The following is a 14,290-nucleotide window of genomic DNA, read 5'->3' as shown; positions in this document are numbered from 1 at the left end:
CACCATCAGTATACCCTGGCTGTAAAATCCATCCCAATTACTTTCTTGCTCCTCTGAAAGCATCTCCACCAAAGAAGGCCAAAGTCAGGAACACCATTAACTATAGGTTCCATCTAAAGTCACACGCACCATCTTGACTTGGAAATATAATAATTGTTGGAACCATATCCTCAAGTTAGTACTCCCACAGCCGTAAACGTTAGTGATACCAGAATAAACTACAATATTAGAAGGTAATATCTCACTTCTGCTTCAAGTCAATTTGGGAGTGCAAGAGATGCTCACGTGACGCAAAGGAACATTAAAGTAATTAGCAAATGTATACCAGCCAATCTTCAAATTCCACCTAACGGTGAATGCTCACCTTCACAGCTCGTTCATAATCTCCTTTGAGATTGTTGCTCTCACACTTCAATGTCTCTACATTCAGGATAGGTAACCGCACACCATCCTCCAGGCATTTTGCAACTTTCTCCTGTAGGCTGAAAAGAGAACAGTATGGCATGAAATCTCTGCCCAATTTACGATAACAAATGTGAAGGATAGTTGGTACAAATCTGGAATCAACGCAGATGTTCACATGGTCAAATGCACTAGAGATTCTTCCAGGGTATTGAGCAGTCAGCAACAGCATGTGGTCATTTGTGATGGTCATGTATGATTATAATATAATCGTATTTAACTGGGGTGACATAACAGCTTTCCTCAACAATCCAAGGACTAAAAAGAAGAGTGTTTGGCAACAGGAGAAACTCAGCGGGTGAGGCAGCATCTATGGAACGAAGGAAATAGGCAACGTTTCAGGGAGAGACCCTTTTTCAGACAGTCTCGAGCCGTAATGTTGCCTATTTCCTTCGCTCCATAGATGCTGCCTCACCCGCTGAGTTTCTCCAGCAATTTTGTCTACCTTCGATTTTCCAGCATCTGCAGTTCCTTCTTAAGCGTTTAGTAACAGGTGATTGTACTCTTTCGAACAGTGGATGCTGGTAGATGCAAATCAATTATGCTGGCATTTCCTTCTTGGTATGGTTGAATGTAGGAAGTCCAGAAATCAATAAGAAATTGAGAATAAGTTTTTTTGTAAAAATCCAGCTAGTTCGCCAACATCCATTATGAAAACGGGAAATAACACATTTGATACCCAGTCTGGGTCATTATGCCAATGATAGAAATTTACTGATTTCAAAAACTTCTGTAAACTTTGGACTCCTATTATAAGTCTGTTATATTAGCTTCATTCCAGCCTTCACTCCTGAACGTAACAAAGTCATTGCTTTAGATACCCAACTTTAGCAGATGCTGGGGGTTCAGAGATTCATCAGCACTCAGACTGGTGACATGATCTTCATGGTCTCTGCTAACAGAGACCAAGCAGCCAGCCAAACCATAAACAGTACAGCATCAGAACAAGCCTTCAGCCAGTGTCAGTGCTGAAGATTACGCCAAGACCTACTCGTACCTGCCTGTTCATAACCCACATTCCTCCATTTCCATGTGCCTATCCAAAAGTTTCTTAAATGTCACTATTGTATCTATTGTATCTGCCTCCACCATCCAGGCATTCACCACCCCGTATGTGTTGAAAAACATTTCCTTTAAACTTTGCAATTCTCACCTTTATGGGATGAAGCAAGAATAGGCAAAATTAACTCTACTTTAAGAAAAAAGAGATCTACTCTATTAATGAAAATCTCAAACCACTGAGACACGTTCCTAATGCAGGCAAATGGGGTTAATATAGATGGGTAAGAAGAGTGGCCTGAATATTTTAGGTTGAAGGATCCGTTTCTGTGATGCAAAACGATGACTTCTCCATTCCCACGCACAACCATTATGCGGTTCATTATTTATCTTTTCAGAATTCCATTGATATTTGAATAAATGCAGACAATGCAAGTGCTGAAAATTCACAGTACATCACTCAGAACTAACAAATTTAGAGGGTAGGTGCGTATCCTTGGCTTTTACTCTTGGTATTGTTACTCATGAGTATGGCTATACTCATTCTGGTTTTTCAGTGTTGCATAGCAAACAATTGAAAAGTTGTTGGCTATAAAATTGGTGGAAAATAGTCCCTCTAGTGCATTTCAGACTACAGACCCATTCCTTTTGATAACCACCACGGCAACAACAGAACAATAAGTGCAAGTGCCAGAAGGTTGCTTTACCCATGAACAGTGGAGACCAGCTCCATCTCCTTCTGCTTTTGGTTTTCCAGAACGTTGTCCTTTTCCCTGCAGCGAGCACGAGCTTCTCCAAGTTTGGCCTCTAGATCCTGTACCGTGCCCTGCAGCAGATTGGTTTGCTGCTCAGAGTCATTCAGCTGCAAAACAGAATATTTGATCCACGATATCAGACACCAGCACAGTCAACAAATATAATACCTGCACATTCCCCCTCATCAGCCCAACTTTCCTGCTATTATCTCCTCAATCTTTTAGCAGCCCTTGGATGCCAAATGCCAAACATTGCCTATTCTGCATGGAGCCAAAAATCAAACAGGAGACCGACTTTAAATGAAGTGCAAATAGAGGCAAGTTTTGTTGGTAAACGGCAGGATGAGATAAAGGTAATTGCTGCAGTACCAATATAGTTATTTGCAGGATTTATACCTACAGATTGTTATACTTATATTCGTGAGGCCTGGCACACTATGCCATGGCTGGATCATTGTATTAGTACAGCTGATGCACGTGCCTCATTGGAGTGCATGAGGATTCTGTATGGGGCAGCAATGACTGATCATATACCTGTTGCTATGTCAATAAATGTTGAACATCTACCTGTGGTCTCCAGAGATGGAAATAGCTTTAACACAGAAAAACTGGACTGGTCAACCCTCACAAAGAAAGACATCTTAGCCTATTATGCCCATGCAGACAAATCCTTATGCAATATTCATCTATCTAAAGATGCAATAATGTGTAGTAATGTTAATTGTAAGGATATGAAGCATATGAGAGATATCTGCTCCATGTATAATGATATAGTAAGCGCTTTATATGTAGGCAGTAAGCCCTACTGCAAGCATAAAAATAAGACACAAAAAAATCAGGCTTGGCTGGAATAAGTATGTAGCTGAGTATCATACTGAAACCCATGAAGCCACTAAATCATGGGCTATGGCAGGTAGACCCCGACATAGGCCTGTGTTTGAGTACAAGAAACTCACTAATGCAAGATACAAGTATGCTGTCACTTCACCTGTAAAAATGAGCAAGCTATGAGGGCCGATTCCATGGCTAAGAAGCTGCTAAGTAACAATGATACTGATTTTTGGAAAGAAGTAAGATCTTTTAACAGCTGCAAAACATCTCTACCATGCACTGTAGCTGGAATCTCCGGAACAACTAATATCGTGGAGTCATGGCGACAACATTATAGTACTTTATACAACTGTGTCCAAGGTGATTTGTATAGGGTGGACAATATTGAGAATAATGACTCAATGGTGATGTCACATGAGGTGTATCATGCCATGAACAAGCTGTCCAACAACAAAGCAAGTGGCTTGGATCATATTTCTGCTGAACATCTTAAGTATGCAAGTATGAGGATAGCTCCTCTTTGCTATTTTTTTACTGGCTTTATGATTCATGGCTTGTTACCAGACTCAATGTTGTCTGTTCTGCTAGTGCCAGACATTAAGGACAAAGTTGGTAAAGCAGGCAGCCTAAATAATTACAGGCCCATAGCTTTAGCCAGCATAATGTCAAAAGTCTTGGAAAGAATTCTGCTGGATAGATTTAACGAGTTTGTTTACTCCACAGATAACCAGTTTGGTTTTAAAGCAAATGACAGATGAGGATATTTATAGGCAACGACGTATGCTGTATGTACAGGCGAATATTCTCTTGCGTAAGTTTGGTGCGTGTACAGATGTGGGGAAGATGTCTCTGTTTAGGGCATATTGCACACCTGTGGTCAAACTACGGAGTTTACAGAGCCTAAAGGTGGCTTATAATGATGCCATGAGAACACTGCTAAGGAAACCTAGACGATGTAGTGCTAGTGAAATGTTTGCGGCTGCAAGAGCCAGTGCTTTAGAAGCTATCCTAAGATCCTAAGGACACTCGATTGACTAATCTGCCAGTACATTTTGCCATTTCTACACTGTAGCCATGGGCAAGTGACTGAAGAGGACACAAGTATATCACAACAGCCCAAAATAATGAAAAACTGTACAAATTGAGACCAAAATAAGCCAAAAAGCAAAAAGGAGATTGGAAAACTTGCTGTATGCCTATTGTCAAAAAAGTAAAGGTTCTTTGGACATTGCAGTATTTGCATTAATCCAAACTGACATCGTACATTATATTTTCCTCCACACATTTCAATTCTGATCACTGAAGCTCAATAATCTTGCACAACAAAAATAAACTACTTGCTTCTTCTAGAGCTCAGTCCCTAATTTCATTAGAACAGAGACCAAACCGTATGATTGCAAATACAAGGCAGTCAGTCAAGGCAAGAGAAGCATGCATTAGTCCAGCACCTCATCACTCTTCCATATTGTTCCACTGTATTTTATAATTTCTTCTGAAGTATACTGCCAACAATCTTATAAGAAAAAATCTTTACTGGTGCTAATTAGGTGACATGATAGATAGAAAACCTGGAGAACTGGTTCATCTCTAAGAGGAAGACAGAAGCTCATCAATGCCATAATTCAGCCATGGTATGGAGATGAGAAATCATTGGAAACTGTCAGAATCTGGTCGATTCCATGCTAAATCATTTTAAAACCTCGACTAAGAAAGTGGTGAACATATAATGTATCAAAGTGGTAATGGTGCGATAATAATGGATAAAATGTAACTCTGCAGTATGTATATTCACGTTATATCCAGGTGTATGCATGATTCAATTAATCTGCACAGGGATTACCTGTTACAAAGCTATATGGCTGTCGACAAAAGGCATGGAATTTATCAGCTCTTATGGTCGGTTGTGTACATTGGTGCTCACCATCTAAGTTTGTAAAACTACAACTATTAATGTAAACTTAATTTGCTCACCTGTTGGCTCTGCTTTTGATAATCATCCAGGGTGGGCAAGTCTGCAAGATACCGCTCCAGAGTTTCAATTCGTTGCTGCTTTTCCCTATTTTGTTCTGCCTCCTTCTGACACTTCCGCTTGAGGTTGTTGATGTGTTTGTCACGGCCTCGGACCTACAGCAAATCAAAGCCAGAATAATTAGTATTTAAAAAAGTTCATATTCTGTATGTACTGCAGATTGGAAAAGGGACAATGTTTATTTTGTGTAAATTAGCGAAAAAGTGGAAAATATTACGTGTGACAGTGCTAAACTAGACAGTACTTCACATACCAATTCATGAACAAATGTGCACTTATATGGACACAACAGTAGGATCAAGGAGACAGTTGCATCAATTAGTTGTCACAGCTGAGACTTTTGTATTTTTAAATTTGACAATGCATAAAGAAATTGAGGCAAACATTGATACCATCACAGGTGACCACCCTACGAGCTACCACTAGGGTAGTTACTTTCAAAGTTTAAAGGGAAATACATGCAAAGTTAGGTTATACTTATGCGTTAAACTAAGATCAGAGGCTTGAGGTGTATGCTATTTTGTAGCACAGTAAACTCTCTTTTTAACAGACCCCCCTTATAACAGATTTCAGTTATGGTGGAAGGAACTACCGACACTACCCTGGCTCGCAAGGTGCATCAACGAGACATTCTTCACTCGTGTCGTAGCAACTTTCTTCAGGCCGCCACTGCACAATATTTACTTTTTAAAACGCCTCAATCAATGTAGTGTACACGCATTTGCAGCATGGCCATTCACACCTTGCTAATAAGTGGCACGTCACATTTGATCTGATAAAATCCAGGCCCCAACCTTCAAGAAAGCATCTGACGGCCTATCCTAGATATTCAATATCTGTCACGTCTTCTACCATTCGTATTCTGAGAGGAACCTCTCGCCAGAAACTCAACTGGATGAGCCACAAATATCATGACGAGAGGTCTCAGAAGCTAGGTATCCTGTCATGTGTCCTGTATCCTGTGTCACTTCCAGACTCCCACAAAGTCTTTCCACAACACAACCACATTCTCCCCATATCTGGAAGAATGCAACTTCAAAATACATGCCCAACATTGAAAACAAACCACCCGCTTGATTGTTTCCCCTGTCACCATCCTCAACAGTAGAATATTACTAAAGGTCAATTAAGATAGTATCCAGTCAGAAGAAAGGTCTCGACCAGAAATGCCACCAATCCATGTTCTCCAGAGATGCTGTCTGACCCATTGAGTTACTCCAGCACTTTGCCTTTTTTTTTGTAAATCAGCATGTGCAGTTCCTTGGATCCACAATTAATACTGGTCTTTCCATTACTGCAAATAAAATAAAAAAGTCTGAAGAAGGGTTTCGACCCGAAACGTAATAATAATAATAAATTTTATTTATGGGCACCTTTCAAGAGTCTCAAGGACACCTTACAAAAATTTAGCAGGTAGAGGAAAAACATGTAACGTGAATGAAATAAATAGTAGAGACATGACTAGTACACAAAGTAAAGACAGAATTCAATACAAAACACAATAATAAGGCAATTAATGCACAGATGAAAAGGGAGGGGGACGTGGGGCTAAGGATAGGCAGAGGTGAAGAGATGGGTCTTGAGGCGGGACTGGAAGATGGTGAGGGACATGGAATTGCGGAGCAGTTGGGGGAGGGAGTTCCAGAGCCTGGGAGCTGCCCTGGAGAAGGCTCTGTCCCCTAAACTGCGGAGGTTGGACTTCTGGATGGAGAGGAGACCGGCAGATGTGGATCTGAGGGACCGTGAGGGTTGGTAGGGGGAGAGGAGGTCAGTGAGATATGTGAGGGCCAGATGGTGGAGGGCTTTGTAGGTGAGGGTCAGGATTTTGTAGGTGATCCGGTGGGAGATGGGAAGCCAGTGAAGCTGTTTGAGGACTGGAGTGATGTGATGCCAAGATTTGGTGTGGGTGATGAGTCGGGCGGCTGCGTTCTGGACCAGTTGGAGTCGGTTGATGTAAGTGGAGCTGATGCCAAGGAGAAGTGAGTTGCAATAGTCCAGTCGGGAGGAGATGAAGGCATGGATGAGTCTTTCAGCAGCAGGCGGTGTGAGAGAGGGTCTGAGTTTGGCAATGTTGCGGAGATGAAAGAAGGAGGTTTTAATGACATGGCAGATGTGAGGCTCAAGGGAGAGGGTGGAATCAAAGATCACGCCAAGGTTGCGGGCCTGGGGAGATGGGGAGACAGTGGTGCCGTCGATGGTGATAGTGGGGTTATTGATTTTGCCGAGTGTGGCTTTGGAGCCTATGAGGAGGAAAACGTAGCCTATTTCTTTTGCTCCATAGATGCTGCCTCACCCGCTGAGTTTCTCCAACATTTTTGTCTACCTTCAATTTCCCAGCATCCGCAGTTCCTTCTTAAACCTTCCATTGATTATGTTGCTTTGCTCTCTCTGACTTTACTTTCAAATATTATATTTACAACTACCAATTAGTTTATACTAGTCTTTGAAGATGATCACGGTTAAAGTGGATTGAAAGTACTGTTCCCATGTGTGAATTAGCCAAATCAATGCAGTGGGTTTCTGCAACTTGAATTCAATTTGAATTCACATGCAAGCAGCACCACCCAGTGGCAAACTGCAACTGTGCATGTCTAGTTAAGATTTGGTTTAGAGATTACAACACAGAGGCCAAGTCACTGGATGGATTTAAGAGAATTAGATAGAGCTCTAGGGGCTAGTGGAGTCAAGGAATATGGGGAGAAGGCAGGCACGGGTTATTGATAGGGGACGATCAGCCATGATCACAATGAATGGTGGTGCTGGCTCGAAGGGCCGAATGGCAACCTCCTGCACCTATTTTCTATGTTTCTATACAGGCCTTTCAGCCCATTGAAACCACTGCGACCATCAATCACTCATTCACATTTGTTCTAAGTTAGCCCACTTTCTCATCCATTTCTTGCACACGAATGGTAATTTACAGAGGCCAATCAACCTATAAAAATGTCCACATCTTGGGGACATAGGAACAAACCGGAGCACCCAGAGGACACCACACGGTCACAGGGACAAAATGCAAACTCCACACAGACAGCATCCGAGGCCAGGATCGAACGTAGGTCGATCACGTACCGGGAGGTACCACCCTCCTGATCTCACTGTACTGCCCTACCGGCTCCAAACTAGATTCCCGTAAATTGGAAAATTGCCAACACATCTGTGGTTTCTGCCTGTTAAATCCAGCAAATTAAAACAGACAAAATACGAGTTAATCACCCATCTCAAAACATAAAAGCAGATGCAAATTATGGATCACTGGATTCCATGTTTTCGATGGATAAATCTTCAAATAAAAGTCTTATGAAACCACACAGCTTCACAAATAAATTAGAATAGAACGTCTGGTTTGTGGATGGGGCTATTTAAGTTTAGAGCCACCCCATCCTGTCACCACACTTGCCTTTTCTTCCATTCTCTTCATATCATCCGAGTGCTTCTGTGCAGTTTCTCCGATACTCTCATTCAGCCGGCAAAGCTCCACTTCTGCCGTTGCTAACTTTTTCTCCATGTCCAATTTCTCACTTCCCAAAGCCTCTGAATGCTCAGCAAAACGTGCCCGTAAAAAAGCATTTTCCCTGAGACATTCCTGTGAAACAAAGAAATCCCCAATTTATTATTTTTGTTTACAAAGAATCCTGTTTAAATTTGATGAGTGAAGTAGCTCAAGTATTTGAACGTCCAAGTTTAATTGGAAAATATAGATAAATAGGGTCAATGATTTTAATTCCAAGATATATGCCATTCACCACCCACTGTCACAAATAAACAGCTGGAAACACACAGCAGGTCAGGCTCCATGGAGAATGATGGTTCATTGTTCTATGTCATTGGCATCATTCTGCAGTGCTACAAGACCTGCTGAGTATTGCTACACCTTCACTTTTATTTCAGATTTCCAGCAAGTTTTTTGAAAGTTTGTTCAAGGTTCCACCCCTTCACCCTTAATCCTCCTACTGTTTTCTAGATTCACTGATGGTCTGAAGGTGGGTCCAGACATAAAACATTATATATCAATTCTCCTTCCCAGATGTTTCTGATTTGCCAAGTTCCTTCAATTTGATATTTGCTCATCTTTCTAAATCTCCCCTTACCCCCATATTTTAGGCTTGCAAAATCTAATTTGTTTTAGAGACTTGGTCTTATCCTAGGGTTCATCATTTAAGCCGTAGTACCTGCAGTCGGAGTATGCAGACATCGCTGAGTGGTACAGTACGTCCAAACAGAGCACTTTGAAGCTGTAACTCACTCTCCTTCATCTTCTGCTCCAGCTGAGAGATCTGCTGTTTCTGCCTATAATGCCAAGCAAAGAAGAAATTGTGACTGATACTACCTGTGCAACATTGTTTAAAGAGTCCAAATTCAAGATTATTAAAACAATGGGCAAGATTAGCATGTTTGCTGATGACACAAACGTGAAGATGGTTGTGAAAGATTACAGCAGGATCTGGATCGATTGGCCTGGTGGGCAGAGGAATTGTTGCTGGAATTTAATACAGAGAAGTGTAAGGTGTTGCATTTTGAGACGTCTAACAAGGGCAGGACCTACACAGTAAATGGTAGGCCTCTGGGGAGCGTTGTAGAGCAGAGGGATCTATGAGTGCAGGTGCAAGGTTCGTCGAAGGTCGAGTCACAGGTCGATAAGATGGTCAAAAAGGATTTTGGCACATTGGCCTTCATCAGTCAGCATTGAGTATGGAAGTTGAGAGGTCATGATGCAGTTGTACAAGACGTTGGTGAGAACGCATTTGGAGTATTGTGTTCAGTTCTGGGCACCATGTTATAGGAAAGATATTGTCAAGCTTGAAAAGGTTCAGAAAAGATTTACAAGGATGTTGCCAGGACTAGAGGATGTGAGCTAAAGGGAGAGGTTGAGTAGGCTGGGTCTCTATTCCTTGGAGCACAGGAGGATGAGGAGTAATCTTATAGAGGTGTACAAAATCATGAGATGAATAGATCGGGTAGATGCACGGAATCTCTTGCCCAGAGTAGGGGAATCAAGGACCAGAGGACTTGGGTTTAAGGTGAAGGAGAAAAGATTTAGTAGGAATCCAAGGGACAACTTTTTTCTCACAGAGGGTGGTGGGTGTATGGAACAAGCAGCCAGAGGAGGTAGTTGTGGCTGGGACTATCCCATTGTTTAAGAAGCAGTTGGACAGGTTTGGAGGGATATGGACCAGGCGCAGGGAGGTGGGGCTAGTGTAGTTGGGACATGTTGGCCGGTGTGGGCAAGTTGGGTCGAAGGGCCTGTTTCAACACTTGTATCATTCTATGACTATGATGTATTTTTCATTCATGCATGTAGCTAATTGATTGGGTTTACATTATAATGATATGAACTTAAAATCATATAGTTTGTAACAGCATGGTTTCAACGCATCCGATACAGGGAACTTAGCCTAGCAAAACAAACTATTTCTTACAAGAATCCCCATGAAATCTGGAATAATATAAATTTCCATTATCTCATTAGATAACCATATAACAATTACAGCACGGAAACAGGCCATCTCGGCCCTGCAAGTCCGTGCCGAACAACTTTTTTCCCTTAGCCCCACCTGCCTGCACTCATACCATAACCCTCCATTCCCTTCTCATCCATATGCCTATCCAATTTATTTTTATATGATACCAACGAACCTGCCTCCACCGCTTCCACTGGAAGCTCATTCCACACCGCTACCACTCTCTGAGTAAAGAAGTTCCCCCTCATGTTACCCCTAAACATCTGTCCCTTAAGTCATGTCCTCTTGTTTGAATCTTCCCTATTCTCAAAGGGAAAAGTTGATCCACATCAACTCTGTCTATCCCTCTCATCATTTTAAAGACCTCTATCAAGTCCCCCCTTAACCTTCTGCGCTCCAGAGAATAAAGACCTAACTTATTCAACCTTTCTCTGTAACTTAGTTGTTGAAACCCACGCAACATTCTAGTAAATCTCCTCTGTGCTCAAAATATTACTCAATCTGAAGGGCTGTAGACATATCTGGTGTGAAAAGTGGTATGATGAAGCAATTGCTCAGATTAGGTAGTTTGGAAAATCACACAGCAGCATGCAATCAACATTCAAATCTGCTACAGATGAGTTGAGAATACTTGCCAAAACATGCAATACTTTGTACCTGGAAGTACTTGTTCGGAACGAGTACATTAAACCTTACTATGCTTAAACCCCTACTGTACCCAGGGAGAACATTTAAAAATCAATACCAAATGCAGATGACACAACCCTGATTGGACTGATCCAGAATGGGGAGAGATCAGCCTACAGACAGGAAGTGTCACAGCTGGCATCCTGGTGACATCACAACAACCTAGAGCTCAATGCTCTTAAGACAGTGGAATTGATTGTAGACTTTAGGAGAGCTCCCTCTCCCCACACCCCACTCAACATCAACACCACCACAGTCACATCTGTGGAGTCTTTTAAGTTCCTGGGAACCATCATCTCCAAGGACCTTAAGTGGGCTACCATCGACTCCACAGTCAAAAACAGAGGATGTACTTCCTACGGCAGCTGAGGAAGCAATCTGCCACAGGCAATTATGGTCCAATTCTACACGGCCATCGTAGAGTCCGTTCTCACCTTCTCCATCATGGTCTGGTTTGGCTCAGCTACCAAGCACCACACCTGGAGGCTGCAGCAAATCATCCGACCAGCAGAGTAGGTTATTGGCTGCAACCTTCCCTCCATTGATGAACTGTACACTGCAAGGGCCAGGAAGCGAGCGGGCAAGATCATCTCTGACCCCTCTCACCCTGGCCACAAACTCTTTGAATTACTTCCCTCTGGAAGGCGACATTGGATTGTCAAAGCTGCCACAGCCAAACATAAAAACAGTTTTAATGCTCGAGTAGTTGCTCTATTCAACAGCCAAAAATCTGTAGTCTCCCTTTGATTGATGATATTTTGTTGGTTCACATGCTTGATCAATGGTGTTTTATCATTAATGTTTTATTATTATTATTAATGTTTAGTGTTTTCAGAGTCATTCGTAACTGTCACTGTCTGTCATGTTGTTACTTGTGGGTGGAGCACCAAGGCAAATTCCTTGTATGTGAATACTCGGTCAATAAACTTACTTACAAATGGGTATATCTGTCTTTCTCACAGCCTGGTCTACCCCAATATAATGGATTTTTACAAACACATACTGCATATACCTTTCAATCACCAGTTCCTTTTCTTTCAACAAGCTCTCATTTGCTTTTATAAGTGGGTCCCATTTGCTAGGTTCATGGTGTATATAAGGAGGATATATAGTGGGATATTGCTGAGATCCATGGTTCAAAACCTAAAAGGAATGAGAATGAAAAGATTAAATCTATTGGAAGCTGCATAAACCTATAATAACAATAATACTTCTACTAGTCTCGATTCAAAAAGCTTGTGCAAACGTTACAAGAGTCATGTCTCAAAACAAGTGCTCAATTCCTGCATAAAATCTTACTCCAAAAAAAATTTCAATTCAACTCAGTAATTCCATCAATCATGGATGTACTAACCCACCAAAGCCAAAAGAAAATGCAGAGAATGAGAACTGGTGTCAGCAAGGAACTTGCCACATTCAATTTCTCCATCTGAACTTACACTGTTGTTAGAGATGCAGCACATAGCTCGTTGACCAAGTGACAAGTGCATCTGTAGGCAATCTGGAGGCATGCCACAATGGAAATGCCATACATCTTCAATCATAACAAAAAAAAGTCTCCTTTTCCCTCACACCTGGTTACAGAAATTTCTGAAGCACAAAATGAACATAACTGCTTTACCTGCACCTGTTCCACTTGTACTCTTAGACTCTCCAACTGTTGTTGCTGCCATATAGTCAGGTCACAAGGTCTATCTATGGATCGAAGTTTGGGCTGCTTCCCGTGCATTTGTTCTCTCAAACCTATTGGACCCCAAAGTATTTGCTGTGATTGTAAACTATGGAGTCCTTCAGGAACAGAGCCCCCTCCAACATTTGGCTGCAAGCAAGGTCTTGGTCCAAACTGTGCAGTCACAACTGATGCAGATTTACTCTCGGGTAAAGATTTAAAAGTCATGTCACAACTATTGTAATTATCCTCATTTCCAGCACTGTTGATGTTAAGATGTTCGTTATCCTTGATACATCCTTGAAACCTGTACTGGGAATCACCACACATTGTCTCCAAAAATGCAGACTGATTTAAGGTTGGTTCAATATGAGGAGTTTCAAATGTTTGCATACTTTCCTCCAATCTCAGATGTTCAACATTTGGGTGTGAAGAATAGTCATGCAAATTCAATCCAGGTCTGCAGGAATTTGTTGAAGCTACAGGCAAACCTCTCACATTAACAGAAGAATCTTCTATTTTTCCAGTTCTAGTCACAAAACTGGAAATTCCATTCCATTTGGATAATGAAGAACACTTCTTCCCAAACTTTTCATCTCTTCCATCTGACGGACCACTCGGCTGTATAGACATGGAACTGAAGACTGAATTACTCTTTGGATGGAGGTTAGATGGCACATTGCCAGATGTGGAAGGCATGACATGGGCAGTGGGGATGATGGACTGTGAGCATATGGGTTTGAAGGAAGAACTCTCAGTGAAGCAGCAGAAATCTGTGCAAAGTGAAAGACAAAATGTAAATTATTTTTCTGAAGAATGTCCACCATTCACAACAGAGGGCTCAATTAAAAAAAGACAGTAGGGATAGTGGGTCCTTGCATTTATCTCTTGATATTTTCAGGTGGCTATTTTCATACACAGCTGCATATGCAGTTAATCAAAAATAATAAAAAATGAAACATTTAAGCCCTTTTTATACTTGGTTTGCTTTATACTGCTTTGATGATAGAAATTATGGAGTTATTTAAATGTTTCAAAAAAATGAACTGTAATTTGCATTTTAAAATTTCAAAAACTGAGTCCATAAAATCATACAGCATGGAAACGGGTCATTTGGCCCAACAATGAACAAACAGTGCACACCCTTCCATAGTAATCCCATTTCCCAGCACTTGGTCCATAGCCTCTTATGCTAAAGACCAAGTGCCGGGAGATGGGATTACTCTACGCAAATTAAGCACTCATCCAGGAACTTAAATGCTGTCAGCGACCCAGTGTGCTCAGTGTTTTCCAGGCATCCCCACATATCCCTTCTAAAATTCGTCCTCCTTACCACAAATCTTTGCCCTCTTGTTTCATCTACCTGAAATGGGAAAATAAATTTTCCCAATATCTA

The 14,290-nt window shown here is 41.6% G+C and overlaps 1 protein-coding gene across 1 annotated transcript in view; it reads right to left on the bottom strand.

Moving 5' to 3' along the window:
- Window positions 1-14,290, bottom strand: part of cep85 (centrosomal protein 85) — a 54,123-nt gene that overhangs the window by 15,019 nt on the left and 24,814 nt on the right. Inside the window, 7 exon segments of the mRNA XM_055656419.1 lie at window positions 365-482; window positions 2,169-2,323; window positions 5,019-5,171; window positions 8,477-8,662; window positions 9,249-9,366; window positions 12,238-12,368; window positions 12,847-13,667. Of these exon segments, the coding sequence (XP_055512394.1) occupies window positions 365-482; window positions 2,169-2,323; window positions 5,019-5,171; window positions 8,477-8,662; window positions 9,249-9,366; window positions 12,238-12,368; window positions 12,847-13,667 (1,682 nt within the window).

This window comes from Leucoraja erinacea, chromosome 26, assembly GCF_028641065.1.
Source record: "Leucoraja erinacea ecotype New England chromosome 26, Leri_hhj_1, whole genome shotgun sequence".
NCBI lineage: Eukaryota > Metazoa > Chordata > Chondrichthyes > Rajiformes > Rajidae > Leucoraja > Leucoraja erinaceus.
This window is presented reverse-complemented; position numbering and strand designations above follow the sequence as displayed.